Raw genomic sequence first — 27,158 nt, 5'->3', positions numbered from 1 at the left:
CGATCATCCAATGTGGCCATCGCAGTGGCCATCTTGAAAACTTTGTCATTGCTACACCTCCTGATTGGATAGTCATATCAACATGGGATTTTCACTGAAAGACTTCCTATGATGTGTAGTTGGTGCTAAATGTAAATGACACCAATCCAACTTCCAGTATCGCCATCTGGGGAGCCATCTTGAAAATCTTATCATTACTTCTCAAGAATGGATGGTCATATCACAGGAAGACTTTTTGCCATGTCTAGTTAGTGCTAAATATAAATGGTGCCAGTCTGATGTTCGTTGTGTTGACTATGGATGCCATCTTGAAAATCTGATCACTACTCATCCATAACAAATGGTAAAACTGACATGGAATTTTAAAAGACATTTTAAAATGTCTGGTTGGTTTTATATAAAAATGACCTCTAATATAGCCACACTAGTGTCCATCTTGAAAAATCTTTTTATCAGAACTTTTTCCAAGTGGGTGGTGATACTGACATGGGGGTTTTCACTAAAAGACTTGTGAAGTCTGGCTAGTCCTGAATGAAAATAGTGCCACTTGGACATCAAAATTTGCTGCTGTAAATTAATATAAAAAACAAAAATAAACTTTCTTGGAATATTTGATTATGTATTTCAAAAATGCAGATTCAGCTAAAATGGCCTCCTTGATGACCAACCTGGCTACTTATAATTCTTTAGTAAAGAATATTAAACAGATGATTGGAGAGAAAGAAACACTTGACAAAATGTTTAGCTAGGTCTTCTTTTCTGAAGCCCGTGTATTTCACATTTTGGATTCCATGCAGAGAGTAAGTGAATACATCTCATTTCTTTTTGTGAATTAGAATATTCAGTTTTCTAGGTAGCAAGGTCACTTAACATTATTTTGAAAAAGATATATATGTTTATGTTTTTTTCACTTTGCTTTCTTACTAGCTACCAGTGGACATGCAAGGCCAAGGTTTTAAGACACTTTAGTGAGTCTTGTTTCCATGACAATGTGACTGTTGACATGGAAATCGCAGTACTGACCTTTCCTAGTGATGACCTTGTGGAAGCAGAGGAGTTTCGGTTTGAACTGACTGTGGTGGCACCAGATAAACAAAACCAGTCTTCCTTCCAGGTTCTAAACATCAGGGAGGACACAGAGGTTATCAGGTCAGTTTTACCACCAGTGTGTACATGATATTGTGCTAGTGTTTACATGCAGGGAAATAAATGTGTTTGACAGAAATGGGGGAACTCTTCAGTTTGACACTGGATATTGCAGGTTTACAATTTGTACTATACAGTGTTCCACATGGTTCATTACTAGGCCCCCTTCTATTTCAAATATTTATAAGAAAAATTGGGTTACTATGATGATGACATCACTCTCTCAGGTACTCATTTTTCCCTGGCTGATTTGCAAACAATTTTGTACACCATGTCCTAGATGACTTTGAAAATTAATATAATGGTGTAACAGAATGACTGTAAACGAGGCGTCAGAAACTAAAACAATTCCAATAACTGAAAAAGATCAAGTAGCCAGAAGCAGCATTCAGTACAGTACAGCACAGCACAGTACAATGCCGCCTAAGCAAGCTAGTGACGCAAATTCTGTATTAGCAATGTGAACAAAGCAATAATACCAAAATCAGAATGGACTAAGGAATATGCTTCAAGTATATAATACTTACAACTTTGCAGAATATTACTTAATATACTAAAATAGAGACCACGGGTATGAGTACTAAACACGCTTCTTTATCAGCAATGGATTCACGTGAAAAAATGGTGACCATCAGAGTGAACAAGCCAGTGAGAGAACTTGAAAAATACTTCCACACAAGACGGATAGATATACAGGGAGAATCCTTTCTGGAATGCACATATAAGAAAGGCACACAGGAAATAGATATGACCGGAATACCTAGAGGAAGAATACCAGGGACAACGACAGTAATGGATGCAATAAAAGTTCAAAATCCGGTAATTTTGCAACGAATATATTCAATCAACCGGAAAGGGGACGAAGGTTATATCGTACGCCCAAGAGGAACCCAGCCTATATTACCGTTTGGAGATTTCAATATTGTGGGAGAAACAGTTACAATCAAAGAGCCTACACCTATCTTACGCAAAATCAAAAAACAAACGGGAGAACTACACATTTCAGACATACCACTAGAGATACCCTTGGAAGCAACAGTTGAGAAGTTTGAGACAAAACTGAAAATCAAAGTGATATCTTCAAGACTAGAAACCATCCCTACAACGTCAATATACAATGGAACGAGAATATTGGAAATAGAAAGGAGTAAATTATCAGACGTGAAACGAGCTTTTTTTCTACATGGTTTTCTGGCCAAAACATGGTATAAGGGGTGTATTTACCATCGAAAATGCAACAAATGCCAACAGACAGGACACACACCTCATAAAGGTCTAAATAACCCAGAAAACAACGCAGCAGGCGACACAGAAAATAGAAATAATAGTCAGAAAAGACCGATATTAATGAGGACAAATAAACAACAACAACAACAACAACAGGGAGGAAAAGACCAAGGAGAAATACAAACATCAAATAAATCACAACAACAACCTGAAAAACAACAACCAGAACAAGAACAAGAAATATTAACCACAACACAGCTGCGGAAAGAACAAACACAGCATCCAAAACAACAACTGCAGGGAAACCAAAAGCAACAACATCTTGGACAGAAGAACAAACAAAAACAAGAACAGCAGAAAAATACAATACAAAAGAAACAAATAACTGACCAGGCCCCAATAACAATAACATCAATAACAGAGATTGGAGTGACAAATGAAACAACAAAAACAACAGCAGGACAAGCGATAGAGAATAAAGACATAGCTAATAATACAAAGCAGCAACAAAACCAGCAACGAGAAGAGCAGCAAGAAAAACTGATTTTTATTCCAGGACCAATAGTACAACAACAACAACGAAATCAACAGGAAACCTCAACAACAAATAGAACGGATCCCAAGCAACAATGTCAACAGCACCAGCAACAACAACAAGGAAAAACCTTACAAGCAAAATCATTACCAATAATGTCGGCATCACAAGGAAATCAGATACCCAAACCCTCAAAGTCAACACCAGCTGCAGAAACCCAAGAACAAAGAAGGGAAAAAGACAGACAAAGAAGGAAAGAAATAAGAAGACAAAAAAGGGAACAAGAAGAAGCAGAAGAATATTTTTTAGCACTAGACGTATGTATGGAATAGGAAAAAAAAAAAAAAAGAAAATTCAAATGTTGAAAAAAAAGAATAATATATTTACAAAAAAAAAAAAAAAATCATTTCAGAAAACAAAACAATAGCAAACACTTACAATTTTAACGAACTAATTAATTCTAGTAAACAAAATAATACAACAACACTTACCATTATAAAGAACCAATCCATTATACGAAACAAAACAAAATAGCAAACACTTACAATTAGGGCAGGAGGGCCTCTCCACATGGTCTGTAAAGATCAACTGGAGAGAACACCCTCCATAAAAAAAAAAAAAAAGAAGCAGCATTCAGTCTCTTAAGTAAAAATACATCATTACATGATAAAGACTTGAGGGCATATTTTGAACCTAACATGGACAATACATCATTACATGATAAAGACTTGAGGGCATATTTTGAACCTAACATGGACAATAAATACATCATTACATGATAAAGACTTGAGGGCATATTTTGAACCTAACATGGACAATACACCATTACATGATAAAGACTTGAGGGCATATTTTGAAAAGAACCTAACATGGACAATACATCGTTACATGATAAAGACTTGAGGGCATATTTTGAACCTAACATGGACAATACATCATTGCATGATAAAGACTTGAGGGCATATTTTGAACCTAACATGGACAATACATCATTGCATGATAAAGACTTGAGGGCATATTTTGAACCTAACATGGACAATAAATACATCATTACATGATAAAGACTTGAGGGCATATTTTGAACCTAACATGGACAATAAATACATAATTACATGATAAAGACTTCAGGGCATATTTTGAAAAGAACCTAACATGGACAATACATCATTACATGATAAAGACTTGAGGGCATATTTTGAACCTAACATGGACAATACATCATTGCATGATAAAGACTTGAAGGCATATTTTGAACCTAACATGGACAATAAATACATCATTACATGATAAAGACTTGAGGGCATATTTTGAACCTAACATGGACAATACATCATTACATGATAAAGACTTGAGGGCATATTTTGAACCTAACATGGACAATAAATACATCATTACATGATAAAGACTTGAGGGCATATTTTGAACCTAACATGGACAATACATCATTACATGATGAAGACTTGAGGGCATATTTTGAACCTAACATGGACAATACATCATTACATGATAAAGACTTGAGGGCATATTTTGAACCTAACATGGACAATAAATACATCATTACATGATAAAGACTTGAGGGCATATTTTGAACCTAACATGGACAATACACCATTACATGATAAAGACTTGAGGGCATATTTTGAACCTAACATGGACAATACATCATTACATGATAAAGACTTGAGGACATATTTTGAAAAGAACCTAACATGGACAACACATCATTACATGATAAAGACTTGAGGGCATATTTTGAACCTAACATGGACAATAAATACATCATTACATGATAAAGACTTGAGGGCATATTTTGAACCTAACATGGACAATACACCATTACATGATAAAGACTTGAGGGCATATTTTGAACCTAACATGGACAATACATCATTACATGATAAAGACTTGAGGACATATTTTGAAAAGAACCTAACATGGACAACACATCATTACATGATAAAGACTTGAGGGCATATTTTGAACCTAACATGGACAATAAATACATCATTACATGATAAAGACTTGAGGGCATATTTTGAAAAGAACCTAACATGGACAATACATCATTACATGATAAAGACTTGAGGGCATATTTTGAACCTAACATGGACAATACATCATTACATGATAAAGACTTGAGGACATATTTTGAAAAGAACCTAACATGGACAACACATCATTACATGATAAAGACTTGAGGGCATATTTTGAACCTAACATGGACAATAAATACATCATTACATGATAAAGACTTGAGGGCATATTTTGAAAAGAACCTAACATGGACAATACATCATTACATGATAAAGACTTGAGGGCATATTTTGAACCTAACATGGACAATACATCATTACATGATAAAGACTTGAGGACATATTTTGAAAAGAACCTAACATGGACAACACATCATTACATGATAAAGACTTGAGGGCATATTTTGAACCTAACATGGACAATACATCATTACATGATAAAGACTTGAGGGCATATTTTGAACCTAACATGGACAATACATCATTACATGATAAAGACTTGAGGGCATATTTTGAACCTAACATGGACAATACATCATTACATGATAAAGACTTGGGGGCATATTTTGAACCTAACATGGACAATACATCATTATATGATAAAGACTTGAGGGCATATTTTGAACCTAACATGGACAATAAATACATCATTACATGATAAAGACTTGAGGGCATATTTTGAACCTAACATGGACAAATACACCATTACATGATAAAGACTTGAGGGCATATTTTGAACCTAACATGGACAATACATCATTGCATGATAAAGACTTGAAGGCATATTTTGAACCTAACATGGACAATAAATACATCATTACATGATAAAGACTTGAGGGCATATTTTGAACCTAACATGGACAATAAATACATCATTACATGATAAAGACTTGAGGGCATATTTTGAAAAGAACCTAACATGGACAATACATCATTACATGATAAAGACTTGAGGGCATATTTTGAACCTAACATGGACAATACATCATTACATGATAAAGACTTGAGGACATATTTTGAAAAGAACCTAACATGGACAACACATCATTACATGATAAAGACTTGAGGGCATATTTTGAACCTAACATGGACAATACATCATTACATGATAAAGACTTGAGGGCATATTTTGAACCTAACATGGACAATACATCATTACATGATAAAGACTTGAGGGCATATTTTGAACCTAACATGGACAATACATCATTGCATGATAAAGACTTGAGGGCATATTTTGAACCTAACATGGACAATACATCATTACTTGATAAAGACTTGAGGGCATATTTTGAAAAGAACCTAACATGGACAATACATCATTACAAGGGCATTTTTTAACCTAACAAACATAAAAGCCATTTTATAAACTCCTCCACTCTTTGCTATTGTTCTAAATCAATTATTTCCTTCACATATTGCATAGACTTTGGTTTTGCAAAAGCCATGTTAAGCCCAACTTTGAATGTTGCCATGTTGTTTGGGGTAACAACTGCTAAAATCACATGATCATGTTATTCCAACTGAAAGAAAATGGCATGCATGAATATATGGGCTGTAGATTACCAGATTCTAATCAGGTTAAGGACCAGTTAGAACTACCATCAATTGGATAAGGAATATTCATAAGAAATGTAAACATATGTCCATCATATGACAAGAAATAAATTAAAATTTATCTCTGTTATGATCTATTTCCAACAGTAGGCTTCCACATTCAAATGCCTAATATACAGTTTGTCTAAATTGCCAAGGAAGCTACATCAGGAACAGTTTGTCTAAATTGCCAAGGAAGCTACATCAGGAACAGATTGTCTAAATTGCCAAGGAAGCTACATCAGGAACAGATTGTCTAAATTGCCAAGGAAGCTACATCAGGAACAGTTTGTCTAAATTGCCAAGGAAGCTACATCAGTGAACAGTTTGTCTAAATTGCCAAGGAAGCTACATCAGTGAACAGTTTGTCTAAATTGCCAAGGAAGCTACATCAGGAACAGATTGTCTAAATTGCCAAGGAAGCTACATCAGGAACAGTTTGTCTAAATTGCCAAGGAAGCTACATCAGGAACAGATTGTCTAAATTGCCAAGGAAGCTACATCAGGAACAGTTTGTCTAAATTGCCAAGGAAGCTAGATCAGGAACAGATGCTAATGGCTGTGGTATTTATAAGGAGAATATGAATAGTATCAAGTTAATATGAAAGGAATGATTTGATGCAAGGATGTAAATATTTTAATGGTTTTAAAAAATGTAAATTTGTTTAATTGGCATAATATTTTTCCATTCACAAAACACTGGGCTGATGAAAAGTCTCCCTCCTTTGGAGTGAGAATGTTTGTAAATCTCATGATTTGTCCCAACTTGACCTTTGTTTTCTGTCACATGATTGTTTATATGGACTTATAAGCCATCTGAAAATGTGTTTCCTTTCTTTTATTTCTTGTCCAAAATAGCAGATTTCTTTCCATTTCTGATTCAGCATTCAAATCCTGTGTCCCCAGTGTGATGCAGGGCTCATCAATGCAGACCAGAAGTTGACCCTTGAGGCTCAGTGTGACAACTGTCCACTGGACAGTGTCCAATATAGGTGGACACTGTATCAAGTAGCAAGTGCGGACAGGGGTCACATCCACTCCTCAAATGGACATTCCCAGGAAAAATGTGTCCTGGCTGACCGCTCTTATCTCCTGTACTTCCAAAACAGCAGCAGCAGCAGTGACCAGGGCTCTGAAAGTCGGGGAGCTACAAATACACCTCCACAACAGCAAGGGACAGAGTCCTCCAGAATCTCAGAGAGCAATGCTGAGGACAAAATAAATGGTGAGAGCAGTTATCAAGGTTAGCGAAACAAAATTCCAATTGCTATACTTATCCTTTGCAATGTGGGCAGTATATTCATTCTGGAATTCAAAACAATTTAATTTCTGTCATTTTTCAGTGTCGTTTATTATTATGATATAGAATATGAGGCAGTTGTGTGGTTTGGATAAATATATCAAAAAGTATGAGGCAGTTGTGTGTATTGGATAAATATATCAAAAAGTATGAGGCAGTTGTGTGTATTGGATAAATATATCAAACAGTATGAGGCAGTTGTGTGTATTGGATAAATATATCAAACAGTATGAGGCATTTGTGTGTATTGGATAAATATATCAAAAAGTATGAGGCAGTTGTGGGCTTTGGATAAATATATCAAACAGTATGAGGCAGTTGTGGGCTTTGGATAAATATATCAAACAGTATGAGGCAGTTGTGTGTTTTGGATAAGTATATCAAACAGTATGAGGCAGTTGTGTGTATTGGATAAATATATCAAAAAGTATGAGGCAGTTGTGTGTTTTGGATAAATGTATCAAACAGTATGAGGCAGTTGTGTGTTTTGGATAAATATATCAAACAGTATGAGGCAGTTGTGTGTTTTGGATAAATATATCAAACAGTATGAGGCAGTTGTGTGTTTTGGATAAATATATCAAACAGTATGAGGCAGTTGTGTGTATTGGATAAATATATCAAAAAGTATGAGGCAGTTGTGGGCTTTGGATAAATATATCAAACAGTATGAGGTGGTTGTGTGTTTTGGATAAATATATCAAAAAGTATGAGGTGGTTGTGTGTTTTGGATAAATATATCAAAAAGTATGAGGTGGTTGTGGGCTTTGGATAAATATATCAAACAGTATGAGGCAGTTGTGTGTTTTGGATAAATATATCAAACAGTATGAGGTGGTTGTGTGTTTTGGATAAATATATCAAAAAGTATGAGGTGGTTGTGGGCTTTGGATAAATATATCAAACAGTATGAGGCAGTTGTGTGTTTTGGATAAATATATCAAACAGTATGAGGCAGTTGTGTGTATTGGATAAATATATCAAACAGTATGAGGCAGTTGTGTGTTTTGGATAAATATATCAAAAAGTATGAGGCAGTTGTGTGTATTGGATAAATATATCAAAAAGTATGAGGCAGTTGTGGGCTTTGGATAAATATATCAAACAGTATGAGGCAGTTGTGGGCTTTGGATAAATATATCAAACAGTATGAGGCAGTTGTGTGTTTTGGATAAATATATCAAACAGTATGAAGCAGTTGTGTGTATTGGATAAATATATCAAACAGTATGAGGCAGTTGTGTGTTTTGGATAAATATATCAAAAAGTATGAGGTGGTTGTGTGTTTTGGATAAATATATCAAAAAGTATGAGGCATTTGTGTGTTTTGGATAAATATATCAAAAAGTATGAGGCAGTTGTGGGCTTTGGATAAATATATCAAACAGTATGAGGCAGTTGTGGGCTTTGGATAAATATATCAAACAGTATGAGGCAGTTGTGTGTATTGGATAAATATATCAAAAAGTATGAGGCAGTTGTGGGCTTTGGATAAATATATCAAACAGTATGAGGCAGTTGTGGGCTTTGGATAAATATATCAAACAGTATGAGGCAGTTGTGTGTTTTGGATAAATATATCAAACAGTATGAAGCAGTTGTGTGTATTGGATAAATATATCAAAAAGTATGAGGCAGTTGTGGGCTTTGGATAAATATATCAAACAGTATGAAGCAGTTGTGTGTATTGGATAAATATATCAAACAGTATGAGGCAGTTGTGTGTTTTGGATAAATATATCAAACAGTATGAGGCAGTTGTGTGTTTTGGATAAATATATCAAAAAGTATGAGGCAGTTGTGTGTATTGGATAAATATATCAAAAAGTATGAGGCAGTTGTGGGCTTTGGATAAATATATCAAACAGTATGAGGCAGTTGTGGGCTTTGGATAAATATATCAAACAGTATGAGGCAGTTGTGTGTTTTGGATAAATATATCAAACAGTATGAAGCAGTTGTGTGTATTGGATAAATATATCAAACAGTATGAGGCAGTTGTGTGTTTTGGATAAATATATCAAAAAGTATGAGGCAGTTGTGGGCTTTGGATAAATATATCAAACAGTATGAGGCAGTTGTGGGCTTTGGATAAATATATCAAACAGTATGAGGCAGTTGTGGGCTTTGGATAAATATATCAAACAGTATGAGGCAGTTGTGGGCTTTGGATAAATATATCAAACAGTATGAGGCAGTTGTGTGTTTTGGATAAATATATCAAAAAGTATGAGGCAGTTGTGTGTTTTGGATAAATATATCAAACAGTATGAGGCAGTTGTGGGCTTTGGATAAATATATCAAACAGTATGAGGCAGTTGTGTGTTTTGGATAAATATATCAAAAAGTATGAGGCAGTTGTGTGTTTTGGATAAATATATCAAACAGTATGAAGCAGTTGTGTGTATTGGATAAATATATCAAACAGTATGAGGCATTTGTGTGTATTGGATAAATATATCAAAAAGTATGAGGCAGTTGTGTGTATTGGATAAATATATCAAACAGTATGAGGCAGTTGTGGGCTTTGGATAAATATATCAAACAGTATGAGGCATTTGTGTGTATTGGATAAATATATCAAAAAGTATGAGGCAGTTGTGGGCTTTGGATAAATATATCAAACAGTATGAGGCAGTTGTGTGTTTTGGATAAATATATCAAAAAGTATGAGGCAGTTGTGTGTTTTGGATAAATATATCAAACAGTATGAAGCAGTTGTGGGCTTTGGATAAATATATCAAACAGTATGAGGCATTTGTGTGTATTGGATAAATATATCAAAAAGTATGAGGCAGTTGTGGGCTTTGGATAAATATATCAAACAGTATGAGGCAGTTGTGTGTTTTGGATAAATATATCAAAAAGTATGAGGCAGTTGTGGGCTTTGGATAAATATATCAAACAGTTTGAGGCAGTTGTGGGCTTTGGATAAATATATCAAAAAGTATGAGGCAGTTGTGTGTTTTGGATAAATATATCAAAAAGTATGAGGCAGTTGTGTGTTTTGGATAAATATATCAAACAGTATGAGGCAGTTGTGGGCTTTGGATAAATATATCAAACAGTATGAGGCAGTTGTGTGTTTTGGATAAATATATCAAAAAGTATGAGGCAGTTGTGTGTTTTGGATAAATATATCAAAAAGTATGAGGCATTTGTGTGTTTTGGATAAATATATCAAAAAGTATGAGGCAGTTGTGGGCTTTGGATAAATATATCAAAAAGTATGAGGCAGTTGTGTGTTTTGGATAAATATATCAAAAAGTATGAGGCAGTTGTGTGTTTTGGATAAATATATCAAAAAGTATGAGGCAGTTGTGGGCTTTGGATAAATATATCAAACAGTATGAGGCAGTTGTGTGTTTTGGATAAATATATCAAAAAGTATGAGGCATTTGTGTGTTTTGGATAAATATATCAAAAAGTATGAGGCAGTTGTGGGCTTTGGATAAATATATCAAAAAGTATGAGGCAGTTGTGTGTATTGGATAAATATATCAAAAAGTATGAGGCAGTTGTGTGCTTTGGATAAATATATCTTCTTGTTAGCAAAGTTTCATACTGTCATATTTTCTTTTCTAAACACTAATGACTACAAATACTTCCATTTCTTTGTAAAATGAACGTTTTGGTCATATTTTGCAAATGTTGTACTCAAAATTGAGCAGAAAGTTATAATTGATGTTTTTACTTGCACACTGGAATAATAATCAACCCTCTTGAATGTGCAGTTTTCTTTGCTTGATTTGGAATAATATTCAACCCACATGAAGGTCTTTATTTAGAGTGGAATAATAATAAACCCTCATGAATGTCTTTATTTAGACTGCAATCATAATCAACCCTCATGAATGTCTTTATTTAGACTGCAATCATAATCATCCCTCATGAATGTCTTTATTTAGACTGCAATCATAATCAACCCTCATGAATGTCTTTATTTAGACTGCAATCATAATCATCCCTCATGAATGTCTTTATTTAGACTGCAATCATAATCAACCCTCATGAATGTCTTTATTTAGACTGCAATCATAATCATCCCTCATGAATGTCTTTATTTAGACTGCAATCATAATCAACCCTCATGAATGTCTTTATTTAGACTGCAATCATAATCATCCCTCATGAATGTCTTTATTTAGACTGCAATCATAATCATCCCTCATGAATGTCTGTATTTAGACTGCAATCATAATCAACCCTCATGAATGTCTTTATTTAGACTAATCATAATCATCCCTCATGAATGTCTTTATTTAGACTAATCATAATCAACCCTCATGAATGTCTTTATTTAGACTGCAATCATAATCAACCCTCATGAATGTCTTTATTTAGACTGCAATCATAATCAACCCTCATGAATGTCTTTATTTAGACTAATCATAATCATCCCTCATGAATGTCTTTATTTAGACTAATCATAATCATCCCTCATGAATGTCTTTATTTAGACTAATCATAATCAACCCTCATGAATGTCTTTATTTAGACTGCAATCATAATCAACCCTCATGAATGTCTTTATTTAGACTAATCATAATCAACCCTCATGAATGTCTTTATTTAGACTGCAATCATAATCAACCCTCATGAATGTCTTTATTTAGACTAATCATAATCAACCCTCATGAATGTCTTTATTTAGACTAATCATAATCATCCCTCATGAATGTCTTTATTTAGACTAATCATAATCATCCCTCATGAATGTCTTTATTTAGACTAATCATAATCATCCCTCATGAATGTCTTTATTTAGACTAATCATAATCAACCCTCATGAATATCTTTATTTAGACTGCAATCATAATCAACCCTCATGAATGTCTTTATTTAGACTAATCATAATCAACCCTCATGAATATCTTTATTTAGACTGCAATCATAATCAGCCCTCATGAATGTCTTTATTTAGACTGCAATCATAATCATCCCTCATGAATGTCTTTATTTAGACTGCAATCATAATCAACCCTCATGAATGTCTTTATTTAGACTAATCATAATCATCCCTCATGAATGTCTTTATTTAGACTAATCATAATCAACCCTCATGAATGTCTTTATTTAGACTGCAATCATAATCAACCCTCATGAATGTCTTTATTTAGACTGCAATCATAATCAACCCTCATGAATGTCTTTATTTAGACTGCAATCATAATCATCCCTCATGAATGTCTTTATTTAGACTACAATCATAATCAACCCTCATGAATGTCTGTATTTAGACTGCAATCATAATCAACCCTCATGAATGTCTGTATTTAGACTGCAATCATAATCAACCCTCATGAATGTCTTTATTTAGACTGCAATCATAATCATCCCTCATGAATGTCTTTATTTAGACTGCAATCATAATCAACCCACATGAATGTCTTTATTTAGACTGCAATCATAATCAACCCACATGAATGTCTTTATTTAGACTAATCATAATCATCCCTCATGAATGTCTTTATTTAGACTAATCATAATCATCCCTCATGAATGTCTTTATTTAGACTAATCATAATCAACCCTCATGAATGTCTTTATTTAGACTGCAATCATAATCAACCCTCATGAATGTCTTTATTTAGACTAATCATAATCATCCCTCATGAATGTCTTTATTTAGACTAATCATAATCATCCCTCATGAATGTCTTTATTTAGACTAATCATAATCATCCCTCATGAATGTCTTTATTTAGACTAATCATAATCATCCCTCATGAATGTCTTTATTTAGACTAATCATAATCATCCCTCATGAATGTCTTTATTTAGACTGCAATCATAATCATCCCTCATGAATGTCTTTATTTAGACTGCAATCATAATCAACCCTCATGAATGTCTTTATTTAGACTGCAATCATAATCATCCCTCATGAATGTCTTTATTTAGACTAATCATAATCATCCCTCATGAATGTCTTTATTTAGACTGCAATCATAATCATCCCTCATGAATGTCTTTATTTAGACTGCAATCATAATCATCCCTCATGAATGTCTTTACTTAGACTGGAATAATAATCAGCCATAATTCTTTTGTTGATTTTAGAGGATCCTTCCACCACTACTAATGACACCACTACTGATGAAGTCCTGGGTACTAGAATTCACCCATGGGACATGATGCAAGAAGGGCATACAAGCAATGGTAAGAATTACCCTGTCAATACTGTATATACTCCTAAATCTGACCCAACTTCAAACTGCAATGACCCAGATCTGCCATTGCCTAATGCACTAGCAGATCTGGGTCAGTGCAGTTTGTTTTCACTAGCATATTAAGTGAGAGCAGATAAATGTCTGTTATGTTGCAGCTTGACCTGACTTAGTTTTATACTGTTCAGGCATTGGAAGGTAGGACTGTAGAAGTCTACTGTACTGCACATGAATTTTAGCATGTATTTAAACATGAACTTCAGCATGTATTTAAACATGAACTTTAGCATGTATTTAAACATGAACTTTAGCATGTATTTAAACATGAACTTTAGCATGTATTTTAACATGAACTTCAGCATGTATTTAAACATGAACTTTAGTATGTATTTAAACATGAACTTTAGCATGTATTTAAACATGAACTTCAGCATGTATTTTAACATGAACTTTAGCATGTATTTAAACATGAATTTTAGCATGTATATTAACATGAATTTTAGCATATATTTAAACATGAACGTTAGCATGTATTTAAACATGAACTTCAGTATGTATATTAACATGAACTTCAGCATGTATTTAACATGAACTTTAGCATGTATTTAAACATGAACTTCAGCACGTATTTAAACATGAACTTTAGCATGTACTTAAACATGAACTTAAGTACATACTAAAGTTCATGTTTAAATACATGCTAAAGTTAATGTTAAAATACACGCTAAAATTCATGTTAACATTAAGAAATGGAGAGGAGTATTTTCATTGCTAGAGTTTATAAATTGAAGAACTGTATTTTCAATTAGAAGAACTTTTAGAATAAGCATTCATAAATTTCTGCAACAGTATTTAAGTTTGAAGATAGATTTATACAGGTAAGACTTTAGAATAAATGTGTACATACGTAAAATGCTGATGCGTATGACACTTGGCCAAGTTAAGGTATGCAGTCTGTTTATTGTATGGCACAGTCATATAGCCCTATAATGTGGTCCAGTTAAGGTCTGTTCTCTATTTATTGTATTGCTCAGTCATATAGCCCTATAATATGGCCAAGTTAAGGTCTGTTGTGTATTTATTGTATGGCTCAGTCATATATCCCTATAATATGGCCAAGTTAAGTTATGCGGTGTATTTATTGTATGGCACAGTCATATAGCCCTATAATATGGCCAAGTCAAGATCTGTTGTCTATTTATTGTATGGCTCAGTCATATAGCCCTATAATATGACCAAGTTAAGGTATGCAGTCTGTTTATTGTATGGCACAGTCATATAGCCCTATAATGTGGTCAAGTTAAGGTATGCAGTCTATTTATTGTATGGCACAGTCATATAGCCCTATAATATGGCCAAGTTAAGGTATGCAGTCTGTTTATTGTGTGGCTCAGTCATATAGCCCTATAATGTGGTCAAGTTAAGGTATGCAGTCTATTTATTGTATGGCACAGTCATATAGCCCTATAATATGGCCAAGTTAAGGTATGCAGTCTGTTTATTGTATGGCACAGTCATATAGCCCTATAATGTGGTCAAGTTAAGGTATGCAGTCTATTTATTGTATGGCACAGTCATATAGCCCTATAATATGGCCAAGTTAAGGTATGCAGTCTGTTTATTGTATGGCACAGTCATATATCCCTATAATGTGGCCAAGTTAAGGTATGCAGTCTATTTATTGTATGGCACAGTCATATAGCCCTATAATGTGGCCAAGTTTAAGGTATGCAGTCTATTGTATGCTGTCTATTTATTGTATGGCACAGCCTTATAGCCCTATAATATGGCCAAGTTAAGGTATGCAGTCTATTTATTGTATGGCACAGTCATATAGCCCTATAACATGGCCAAGTTAAGGTATGCAGTCTGTTTATTGTATGGCTCAGTCATATAGCCCTATATTGTGGTCAAGTTAAGGTATGCAGTCTATTTATGGTATGGCACAGTCATATAGCCCTATAATATGGCCAAGTTAAGGTATGCAGTCTGTTTATTGTATGGCACAGTCTTATAGCCCTATAATATGGCCAAGTTAAGGTATGCAGTCTGTTTATTGTATGGCACAGTCTTATAACCCTATAATATGGCCAAGTTAAGGTATGCAGTCTATTTATTGTATGGCTCAGTCATATAGCCCTATAATATGGCCAAGTTAAGGTATGCAGTGTATTTATTGTACAGCACTGACTTCATCATTTGTGTTTAGCTCACCTGTCTATAAAGCTTAATGAATTTATTGTGTAACCCTGCATCTGGCATACATTATTAACCCTCCATCTGACATACATCATTAACCCTGCATCTGACATGCATCATTAACCCTGCATCTGGCATACATTATTAACCCTGCATCTGACATGCATCATTAACCCTGCATCTGACATGCATCATTTGTTCCGATCTGATTTCAATCAAATGTAGAATATGAAGTTATGGATGAATTAGATAATGAGGGAGAGCTGTGCATATTAACGAGGTGATCTTGCACAGTTTGGCTAAGTGTGTTGCCACTCAGGAAACTATATATCAGATCAGATTTTGGATAAAACTTGAAATATATGCTTATGTCATTAAGATCTCTGATGAGTCAATAATTTAGCAAGATCCATGCATACAAATAAGGTGACCTTGCTTCTGATTGGTTGAGTTTTTACCTTTGTAGAGGTTGTATTTCTGATCAAATTTTGATCAGGCTTGGAATATTTGCTTATATCATTAGAATCTTGAACCAGTTCATTAATGCACGATATCCATGCGTACAGATGAAGTGATTCTGCTTCAGATTATCTCCGACTCTGAAGGTCATATTTCTGAAATGGTTTTATTCAAATGTGCAGTATTTGCTTTAGTAATAAGTGAGATGCATGCAAATGAAGGAGTTCATCTTGCATTGTATTGGCTGAGCCTGTTAACCTTCTCCGTTCTGATTCTGATCAAACTTGAAAATATTAGCTTATATCATAAAGATGTTGCATGGGTTTGATAATTAGCAAGGTTCATCGATATTTGTGAGGTGATCCTACCAAGCTTATGGCCACTTTGGAAGCCATTAATCTGATCTGATTTTGATCAAACTTGGAATATGGGCTTATATCAGCAAGAACATGGACATTTTCAGAAGTAAACTGAATCTGTGCTTATTAATGAGGTGCATATTAATGAGGTGGTATATGCATATTAATGAGGTGATATATGCATATTAATAATGTGATATATGGATAATAATTAGGTGAAATTGCATTTTAATGATGTGAAATTGCTTATTAATGAGGTGATATTGCATATTTATGAGGTGATATATGCATATTAATTAGATGATATTGCATATTTATGAGGTGATATATGCATATTAATGAAGTAATATATGCATATTAATGAGGTGATATATGCCTATTAATTAGGTGATATTGCATCTGATTGGCTGAGGCTGTTAACACTCTTGAAGCCATATTTTTTATCTGGTTGGTTTATTATCACCAAGATTGTTAATGACTTCAGCTATGAGCAACAGACTGTGCATATAAATTATGCCTTTATCTTATGACAGAATTTTTATTACAATACATTAAAATAAGTAAAATCTACATGATATAAAGTATGTGAGATAATTTATGTAGGATGTCTTCTTAATATATTATTTCACCCTTCTTTGTGAAATGGTCGACTTGTTTTTTAAGCTAGGTGAGCAATATCTGATCCACTTGGACCTCTTGTAAGTCTTCAATACTTGTTTATGAAAATTCAGAACTTGATGTTTTAACATTTCCAGGTCGTATCAGGGATAAAAGATCACTGTTAAGTAACAGAAGCCTCACAGCAGAAGTGGGACCAACCATGGATATGTGTAAGACATAGTTGATTTTCGCTAACTTTAATTTACACTGTATTTTCTTCAGGGAATGCTGTGTTTTCTGAGATTATTATAAAATGTGCCAGTGACATACAAAATAAAATAATTTCAAACTGGCCATTAAAATATATTAAACAATTATAATTTTCATAGTTTTGTCCCGCTTTGATTGAGAATGTATTATAATGCAATGATAAGGAAATAGGATTCAGCATTGGAATAAAACAGGTAAAATAGGTGATACCTTTTGAGTGTGTGTGTGATTTGGATTTTTAATGTAGCTTTAACAATTTTTCAGTCATATCGCTACAATGTCTGCAGTGTGGCAGTTTATAGTGATGTCTAGCACTGGGGCGTCATGGCACAGACATGTAGTGTGATGTCCCACCCAATCACATTATTCTGACACCAGGCTGACCAGTCCTAACCCTAACCTCTTCATGCTGAGCGCCAAGCAAGGCAGCTGTTAGTACCATTTTTGTAAGTCTTAGGTATGACTCGGCCGGGGATCGAACCCTTGACCTCCTGCATCTGAGGTGGATGCTCTAACCACTAGGCCACCGGAGTGGTTGATACCTTTTGAAATTACAGAACAGGGAACAATATTAAAGAAGCTATATACAGGTCAACCCCATTAAAAATGTAGAGGCAATGCCATTAAAATGTACATGCCAATGCCATTAAAATATACAGGCCAACCCCATTGAAATGTACAGGCAATGCCATTAAAATGTACATACCAATGTCATTAAAATGTGCATGCCAATGCCATTAAAATGTACAGGCAATGCCATTAAAATGATGACTTTTCATTACACAGCTTGTATTTACCTTGTATCTCTAATGTTACATTTATGGACATATTATATCATATCATTATCATATTAGTTGGTAATTGGTGGTTTAACACCATTTTTCAGCACATGATAGGCTATATATGTTGGCCAGTATAACTGGTGGATGAAGAACCTGGGAAAACCCCGGTAAGAACCACCAACCTACAGGAAGCTACTGGCAAACCTTCTCACATATCCACTATGACCAAACCCGTGACTCGAAATCATGTGGACATGGGTGAGATGGCAGTGATCAATAAAGGCAAGTACTTTAGACAACTCTGCCACCCAGTGCCCCCATTATCATATTGCATTCTGTCATTATCATATCTCATCATTATCGTATTATCCTGTATCATTATCATTATCATATTAAATCATAACTACTAACTTTTGTACATTGGTCCCGCTCTGTAACAAATTCAATTCCGTATTTTTTATGGCAAGGTGTTTGTTGTAGTGAGGTATTCTATAAATATTTATAAATGTTATGAGAACCCAAGTGAGCATTTGTCATGGTGAAGGAAGGTAGGAACATTGCGTATAATGAATGGGACAAGATTTTTATTAATAACAATTTTCCAAAATGCTTTTTTTTATCGACTTCTTATCAGACATGGGGTTATCGTTAAAAAAATAGGAACTGACATATTTTCATTTTGACCTAATATTTATCAATGAAATAAAAGTTAATTATGTTAATAATTTGTCTGTCTGTCTACAGCTGTCTTTATCCCAGAGGCAGTAGAGGGGATGGCATCATCACGGAGAGTGGCCACTCACCCTCAAAACAATCCTATGTCTAAGATGGATGATGTATCTCCAGGGGTGGCTGGTAGTTCAAAGAGAGGGGATTTGGGTTTGTAGCATGTTTAATACAATTGGTCTTTTAAATTTGACTTAATGTTATCCATTTAGGCTGTTAGAAAGACAAATCAAATGGGAACTAAATGACAGAAGTCTGTGTTTAAGCCGATGATCTAATGGAAACCATAATTGTACTGAGATAAATTGACAGTTTTACTAATCGTCAATTATAATACATTTATTGGTGAAGATTTTCTGCAAAATATTAATTGATGGTCAAAGATGGTAGAGGTTTTGCTGGCATCCATGATACAGTTGTAACCAAAACTCTACTTGTTACATATGTAAGTAACCAAATGATTTTGGTTGTGGTTTTTGTAATGGTACTTTCAACACATTGTTTGCTATGCCAGGTAAATAAAAACTGAGGTACCTTTCACAAGGATACAGCGAAGCAGCTACCCCATAATACAATACCTGCCTTGTCCAGTTTGGCCGCTGAGACTGCCATTGAAAGCAGCCAAAAACATCATAGACTCAGCTGCTGCATGGATAGCTTACAAATATATGGCACCTATAGATAATGTATACTAAACAAGTTTTAACAAAATCTTGAATTACTGTAAATTCAGGCATTTGAAAAATGATTGCTGAAACAGAATGTCAAAAAAAAAGATTTCGTTCATTAGAAGTAAAACAGTTGAAGGAGTCGTTTAGTTGGTGTTTAATGCTTGACCATGTGACTTAAAGCATATCTTTGCAAACAAATCTCTGGCAGTGGTTGACTTGAAGTAATGTGGTGCTAATTGATAATTATAAATATCAGAAGTTCCATTGTTGTTTTCTGTGGAATTCCTGCTGAACATTTACACTACACTACAATGAAAATAGATTTTAGGGCACCAACTAAATGTAAGTGGAAAGTGTTGTATGCTTGTTGTAAGCAGGCAAATAGGGCATCACTTGGATATGATGTGAGAAGAAAATATTGTATATGTGTTGCAAGCCACTAGACTGAGTTGCTTTTTTACCTCTGCTCACCCCAGTCTAACCAATAGACTGAGTAGTTTTTAACCATATCTTTGCAGAATATGCTCTTCCTCCTGCTCCCAATTCTGTTTGTTCAACACTTTAATTATAGGCACAAAATGTGACTTGTATTTGTAAGACTTAGTGTTGGGTTATAGGCATGCATTGTGATTTGTATTTGTAAGACTTGGTTTTGGGTTATGGTTAAACAGTGTGACTTGAATTTTTAAGACTTGGTGTTGGGTTGTTGGCAAGCAGTGTGACTTGTACTTGTAAGATTTAGTTTCATGTTGTCTAGGAAAATAAAGGACAGTGAGCATATAATTGTGACAAATTTGAAGGAAGATGCCAGATTTTGTTTGTACAATAGTGTGACAAGAAGAGATAGAACTGTAAGTTTCTAGGAATCAGTTAAATAATATTACATGATACAATTTACGGTTAAGAATTATTATGCCATTAAAGATGAAGAATAATAAACATTTTCTATTTTTTTGGCAGATATCAGAAATCCAGTGGAAGATATATCATTGATCGGTCGAAATAAACTGGTTGGTCTAAAAGGAATCACATCCAGTATGTATGCTTTTCTTCCTTGTTTTACAGGACTTTACAAAATTTGTTCAAATATCTGTGCATGTTTGTACTTTCTGGAAGTTTTTTTGGCAAAATGAAAAATGCTTTGTTTGCACAATTAAGCAGAGACCACTTAAGGAGACAGAGGAAATTTGATAGACATTTGTATTCATATGTAGATGACCTTACTACATTTTCAGATCTTTGCAGCAGTTTTGCCCCCTCTCTTTCTCTCTCTCTCTCTCTCTCTCTCTCTCTCTCTCTATATATATATAGATAGATAAATATGCACACACACACAAGCTTTGTTCACAAAATCATGAGATAGACAAATTTTGTATCCAAGTTTGTATTCATAAATAGATGACCTTAGTAGATTGACCTAATTATTATGATAGTTTTTCAAGTTTTCCAGCTTTTACATTTTGTAGTACTTGAACCTTATTTTGTCTGCAGGGGGGTCATAAATTGTTTTATTTATCTCCAATTTAGAACCTAATGGCGCGAATCATGATACGGAAGCAAGCGACGTTGTAAACCCTCACAGAAAGATCATACCTGAGCCAGAGGTGAGTGTGTTAGATCAGCAGCAGTGGGAAGTGAGGATCAATAAAGATGATACGAAGACAGGGCTGGACCAAGAATCTCTTGTTATAAAACCAGGCACATTGGACCAGGGCAAGACCTTCATTGTACAGCTAACCGTCTCTGTAGGTCAGTTGATGAAACTAGATGTCATGATAAAATTCAGGGTACACAGTTTTTTTCTTCAGCCCTACTGGTCATAGACCAGAAGAGTTATTGAATGATCTATTGTCCATCCATCGATTAGCACCAGTTTGTTATCGCTACTCCTTGTAAACTCCTTGGAGAATTTCCTTAAAACTTTACACGCATATTCATCCCTTGGTCTGTTTGCTCATCCCTTGGTCTGGTTGGTCATCTCTTGGTCTGGTTAGTCATCCCTTGGTCTGGTTGGTCATCCCTTGGTCTGGTTGGTCATCTCTTGGTCCAGTTGGTCATCCCTTGGTGTGGTTGGGCCTGAATGTAAATAGTGCTGCTCAGACATCCAATATGGCCACATTGGCCATCTTGAAAAAAAATATATTCAGTGCTCTTCTTCTTGAATGGATGATCTTGTCAACATAGGTATGGGGTTTTCACAGAAAAACTTACTATGATGTCTAGTTGATGTTAAATGAAAAATGGTGCTGATCGGAGCAAGAGTGCAAGCTCGTGTTCGAATGCACTATGCAGTCTGTTGGATATGACACCGACTTTACATCAGTAACCCCAAACCAACAATGTTCACTGTATCACTGTGTGGAGAAAGAGTTCTCAAAAAAACCCAACAGTTTCTTTATTTTCATATGAAACAGTCTGGTCAGATAATTTTATGCATATAAAAGTCACTACAGTATTACTGTAAAATGTTGGAATTTATTTTTATTGATGTATTAATGTAATCCCATTGGCGCAGAAATGATACACTGGAACCTGCCTTGAAAGACCACCCCTTCTGCCAAAACTGAATGGTCTCTCATGACAGGTGGTCTCTCATAACAGATCATAACACTATAATCAATAAATATGTACATGGAGAATCTGGTCTCTCAAGACAGGTGGTCTATCATAGCAGTGGTTGCTAAAGACAGGTTTTACTGCATCTATGCAAAATGATGGTGTTTGACATGAAAACAAGTAATAAAAAGAAAGTCTGCTTTTATTTTAGTAATTATCCTCTGCATCTTTGTCTCCTTTACCTACATATCACCTTTTCTTGTGTTTTTAAAAAATACTCTCTCTCTCTCTCTCTCTCTCCCCCCCTCACATATGTACATACAGAATATAAAATATTTTGGTTGCCATACTTTCAAAAAATTTCACAAGAAAGAAAATGTATGCATAGATTTAACTGGTTACATAGCAGATGGGCTTGATATCATGGTCAGATTTTAATAAAAAAAATATTTTGTAAAACAGATCACTCTTTAGAGCAAGTCCCACATAATCACTATAGTAAAGGTATTGCTGGTCTCATTTATAGATGACAAGACCAAGGGTGAAGCTAAAGCTTACTTTAAAGTCAACAAGAGTCCAAGCCTTGGGACATGTAAAGTCCAGCCAGAGAATGGGACAGAAATGGAAACCATCTTTAAAATTGGCTGTTACGAATGGCAAGATGAGGTTTGTTTTGTTCTATTTTTCCCAATATATTTGAGGCTGATTGTTTTTTTCCTTAAGGACTTGTATACAGTACATTAGAAATTTGGTACATTGTATACAATAAATTAGACATTTGATACATTGTATACAATAAGTTAGACATTTGATACATTGTATACAATAAGTTAGACATTTGATACATTGTATACAATAATTCAGTCATTTTGATACATTGTATACAATAATTCAGTCATTTTGATACATTTTATACAATAGGTTTTTACAGTACCCACCTATTGGTTTAGGTTTTGATTTTGTTTTGTGTTCTACAACACAACAATGCAAGTAGGTTATTTAATGCCAAGACAGTTGGAATAAAGTGCCATTGTACTGTATATCCTCTTCCTTTGTAGTAACAGTTAAACTTGTAGCAAGTTGCCATGGATACACACAGCAGGACTTTGCCTTTTGATATATAGGGCATGCCAAGGCAGCCAGACTGAGCTGTTCCTCTAAATATATTTGGGTTTCTGGACTTGACCTTTTGATTTACATGGGCCCAGGCAGCAAGACCATGACTATGCCTATAAAGTTTTATTATGTTTCCTCTAACATTCAGTATCTTAGTATAAAACTGACCGTAGAACAATATTATCAAGCTCATTTTCAGCTATTTTTTACTAAGAGTTTTTTGCTTATAGTGTACTGTATTAATGGGGTTCCATGTGTTAGGAGGGAGTTTTATGGGTTTTAATGGTATGTTATCTGTCCATCCATTAGCACAAGTTTGTATAGCTTCTCCTCCTAAGCTACTAGGAGGATTGCCTAGAAACTTCACACACACATTCATTCCATGGTCTAGTTTGTCCAAATGGAATGGAGCAAATATGGCCAGTCATCTTGAAAGTCTTGTTCTTGATACTCCCTTCTGAATAGATAGGCATATCTACATGGGGTTTCCACTGAATGACTTCTTTTGAAGTCTAGTTGGTCCTAAATGAAAATGGTGGTACCATGCTACCTTGATGGATGGCCAACTTATGAAGTCTAGTTGGTCCTAAATGAAAATGGTGGTACCATGCTACCTTGATGGATGGCCAACTTATGAAGTCTAGCTGGTCCTAAATGAAAATGGTGGTACCATGCTACCTTAATGGATGGCCAACTTATGAAGTCTAGCTGGTCCTAAATGAAAATGTTGGTACCATGATACCTTGATGGCCAATATCATGTTATTACTAAATGGTCATATCAACATGAGATTTTCACTTAAAGACTTCTTATGATCTCAAGTTGGAGCTACATGAAAATGATGCCAATTCAACATACATTATGACCATTACAATGGTCATCTTGTAAGTTTTGTTATTGTTACTTCTCATACATATATGGATGGTCATATTAAAATGGATTTCCACTTAAAGACTTCATATAATATCTAAATGAAGATCTGGAGTTCAATATGGCCACTACAGTAGCCATCTTGAAAACATTGTTATAGCTTCTCCTCCAGAATGGTTATGTTAGCCTTGGGTTTTTACAAAAATACTTCTTGTGATGTCTAGTGAGTGCTTAATAAAAATGGTGCTGATCTGATCACCAGGGCAACCATCTTTATAATCTTTTTTTTGCTTCTCCTCCTGGATAGTTATCAGTATGGAAAGCTATATTGACCTGGGATTTCCACCAAAGAAGTTGTTAAGTGAAAGGTCTTAAATGAAAAGTGTACCAGTTGTCTATCCAATATGGCTGCCATGATGACTGTCTTAAACATCTTGTTGTCATTACTCCTCATGATCGTTATGATGTAGTTCCATCAAGGATAACCAGTCATGCATCCAGTAGAATTGGTGGCAGTCCCAATTATTTGCCAATACGGTATGATGGGACATATATACTGCCAAAAAAGGGAGCTTAGGTTTCCAGCATAGTGGTAGATATCTTTAACAGTAGATATCTTGAACAGAGAACAAATCCTATAAGTTAGAAAATAATCAATGATAAGCCAATGTGGGCATGTGAGAAAGCTTGCCAGTAGCTTCTCGTGGGTCGGTGGTTCTTTCCGGGGTTTTCCGGGTTCTTCCTCCACCATTAATACTGGCTGCCATGTATAGCCTATCATGCTGAAAAATGGCGTTAAACCCCACAACAACAACAATCAATGATTAGCATGTGTATCCATCTTTATTTTTATAACGCAGCATGTTCCCAACACTGGAAGAATAATGCTTTTGGTTTAACTGATCTTGTTTTACAATATACACATTTTCTAGAGAGCTCGTTATACATACTCAAGCTTTGCTCACCATAAATCATACTGTTTTAGAGGGGACGTGAAAATTTCTATGAATAAATCAAAGAAGCAAAGTTAAAAATATGAATAAAAATTCATAATTGCTTGAAATTGTATTTATCAGAGTTAAACATTCTTTTGTACAGTTGTTCAGTACATGAGTATTTTGTATATCGAGGAGTTTGTTAAATTGAGTACCATGATGCATGATGCTGCTGCTCTATTTCTTTTTTAATAAAGGTTCATACAACAAAATATGGTACGCTTTGGTCTTTTTAAATGAAATGCAAAGCTAATAAAGTGGACGTGATGGATCTACAATCTGGATCGTATCATTGATTTAATAAGGAATGATTCTAGTAATCCAGGCAAATCTCTCACAACCATTTTCTCCAGTATGAGGGAAAATCTTCACATTATTTCACTTGTGGATGCAGGTGCTTTTTATTTTGCTTTAGCATAGAAATCAGTCGGGAAGGGTGCGGTTGTCAGATAGTTAGATATGCTCTTTCTCATCTCTTCAAATCATAGTCTTTTCAGTGAAACACAGACATGTTAGCGGGGCCCTGAGTGGCCGAGTGGTCTAAAGTGCTCACCGTTCCGGATCACTGCCATCCCACCTCTGTCTGCATATGTTCGAGTCCAAGGCTCGGCTAGCGTGGGTACGTGGGAAAGCCTGCCAGTAGCTTCTCGTGGGTCGGTGGTTCTTTCCTGGGTTTTCCAGGGTTCTTCCTCTACCAGTTATACTGGCCACCATATATGGCCTATCTTGTGCTGAAAAATGGTGTTAAACCCTAGAACAACAACAACAACAGACATGTCAGCCATTTGAAGTACACTTATCAGCTTCTCCTGTCTCAATAAAATCTTGCACGTTCCCCTGCTTCTTGCAGGTTCAGGTACCATCAACAGAAATAGATTACAGCAGCAGATTACCTGGATGAAATGTTTTACTGTATTCCAGTTTGGCAAAACATAACATTTAATTGAGTTCACCATTTCAAAATCAATTCACAAGTCTTAGAAAAATATGTTTTTTATGACTTTCCTTTAGAGTTAATAAATTTTAGTTCCATCATCCATTTGGAAAGGGCTGTGATATCGTATCTTTGGGACATCCAGTACTTGAAGAAAAAGCAATGAAATATCACTTTATTCCTTAGCTATTGAAATAAAATCTGCCAGCCAGTTTCATTTACAAAATAAAAACAAATATCAAAATTAGAAGCATTCCTGCATGTACACAACCGTGGAACTTGCCTCAGTTAAAGTTCAGTGCATGAAGGCAATTGTAAAATTTTATAGGCCAGACGGAAAAAAATCATTATAAAAAAAAAACAGAATCGTGATTGAGAAGGTTGCATGTAATTTGCTAATCTCGTCATCCTGTTGTTGATAACTGACACCATTGCATCAAAAACTGTAGCTTGGCAGATGGCAGTAAATAATAATGATCTGTAAAAATAATTGCCTCCATGATTTTATGTCATCTCATTTGAAGTATTAAATCGTGGAGGCAAAATAGCACAGCACCAGTCTGCTGAACTGCTCTCTGGCAAACTGGCAAAATGCAATGCAATCTTGATTTTAA

The 27,158-nt window shown here is 34.8% G+C and overlaps 1 protein-coding gene across 3 annotated transcripts in view; it reads left to right on the top strand.

Moving 5' to 3' along the window:
- Positions 1 to 27,158, top strand: part of LOC149781051 (polycystin-1-related protein-like) — a 535,051-nt gene that overhangs the window by 347,976 nt on the left and 159,917 nt on the right. For 2 of the 3 annotated variants that reach the window (XM_089938183.1, XM_089938186.1), the window contains 8 exons: positions 928 to 1,149; positions 7,422 to 7,780; positions 13,901 to 13,999; positions 17,780 to 17,854; positions 19,421 to 19,555; positions 21,034 to 21,108; positions 21,601 to 21,822; positions 23,156 to 23,295. In XM_089938183.1, coding sequence (XP_089794309.1) covers positions 928 to 1,149; positions 7,422 to 7,780; positions 13,901 to 13,999; positions 17,780 to 17,854; positions 19,421 to 19,555; positions 21,034 to 21,108; positions 21,601 to 21,822; positions 23,156 to 23,295 — 1,327 coding nt within the window. The remainder of the gene's footprint in view (positions 1 to 927; positions 1,150 to 7,421; positions 7,781 to 13,900; positions 14,000 to 17,779; positions 17,855 to 19,420; positions 19,556 to 21,033; positions 21,109 to 21,600; positions 21,823 to 23,155; positions 23,296 to 27,158) is intronic. The other variant, XM_089938184.1, reaches the window with a different exon arrangement.

The sequence above is a fragment of the Sinohyriopsis cumingii genome, chromosome 16 (genome assembly GCF_028554795.1).
Source record: "Sinohyriopsis cumingii isolate HCF-2022 chromosome 16, ASM2855479v2, whole genome shotgun sequence".
In the NCBI taxonomy this organism is placed as follows: Eukaryota; Metazoa; Mollusca; class Bivalvia; order Unionida; family Unionidae; genus Sinohyriopsis; species Sinohyriopsis cumingii.
This window is presented reverse-complemented; position numbering and strand designations above follow the sequence as displayed.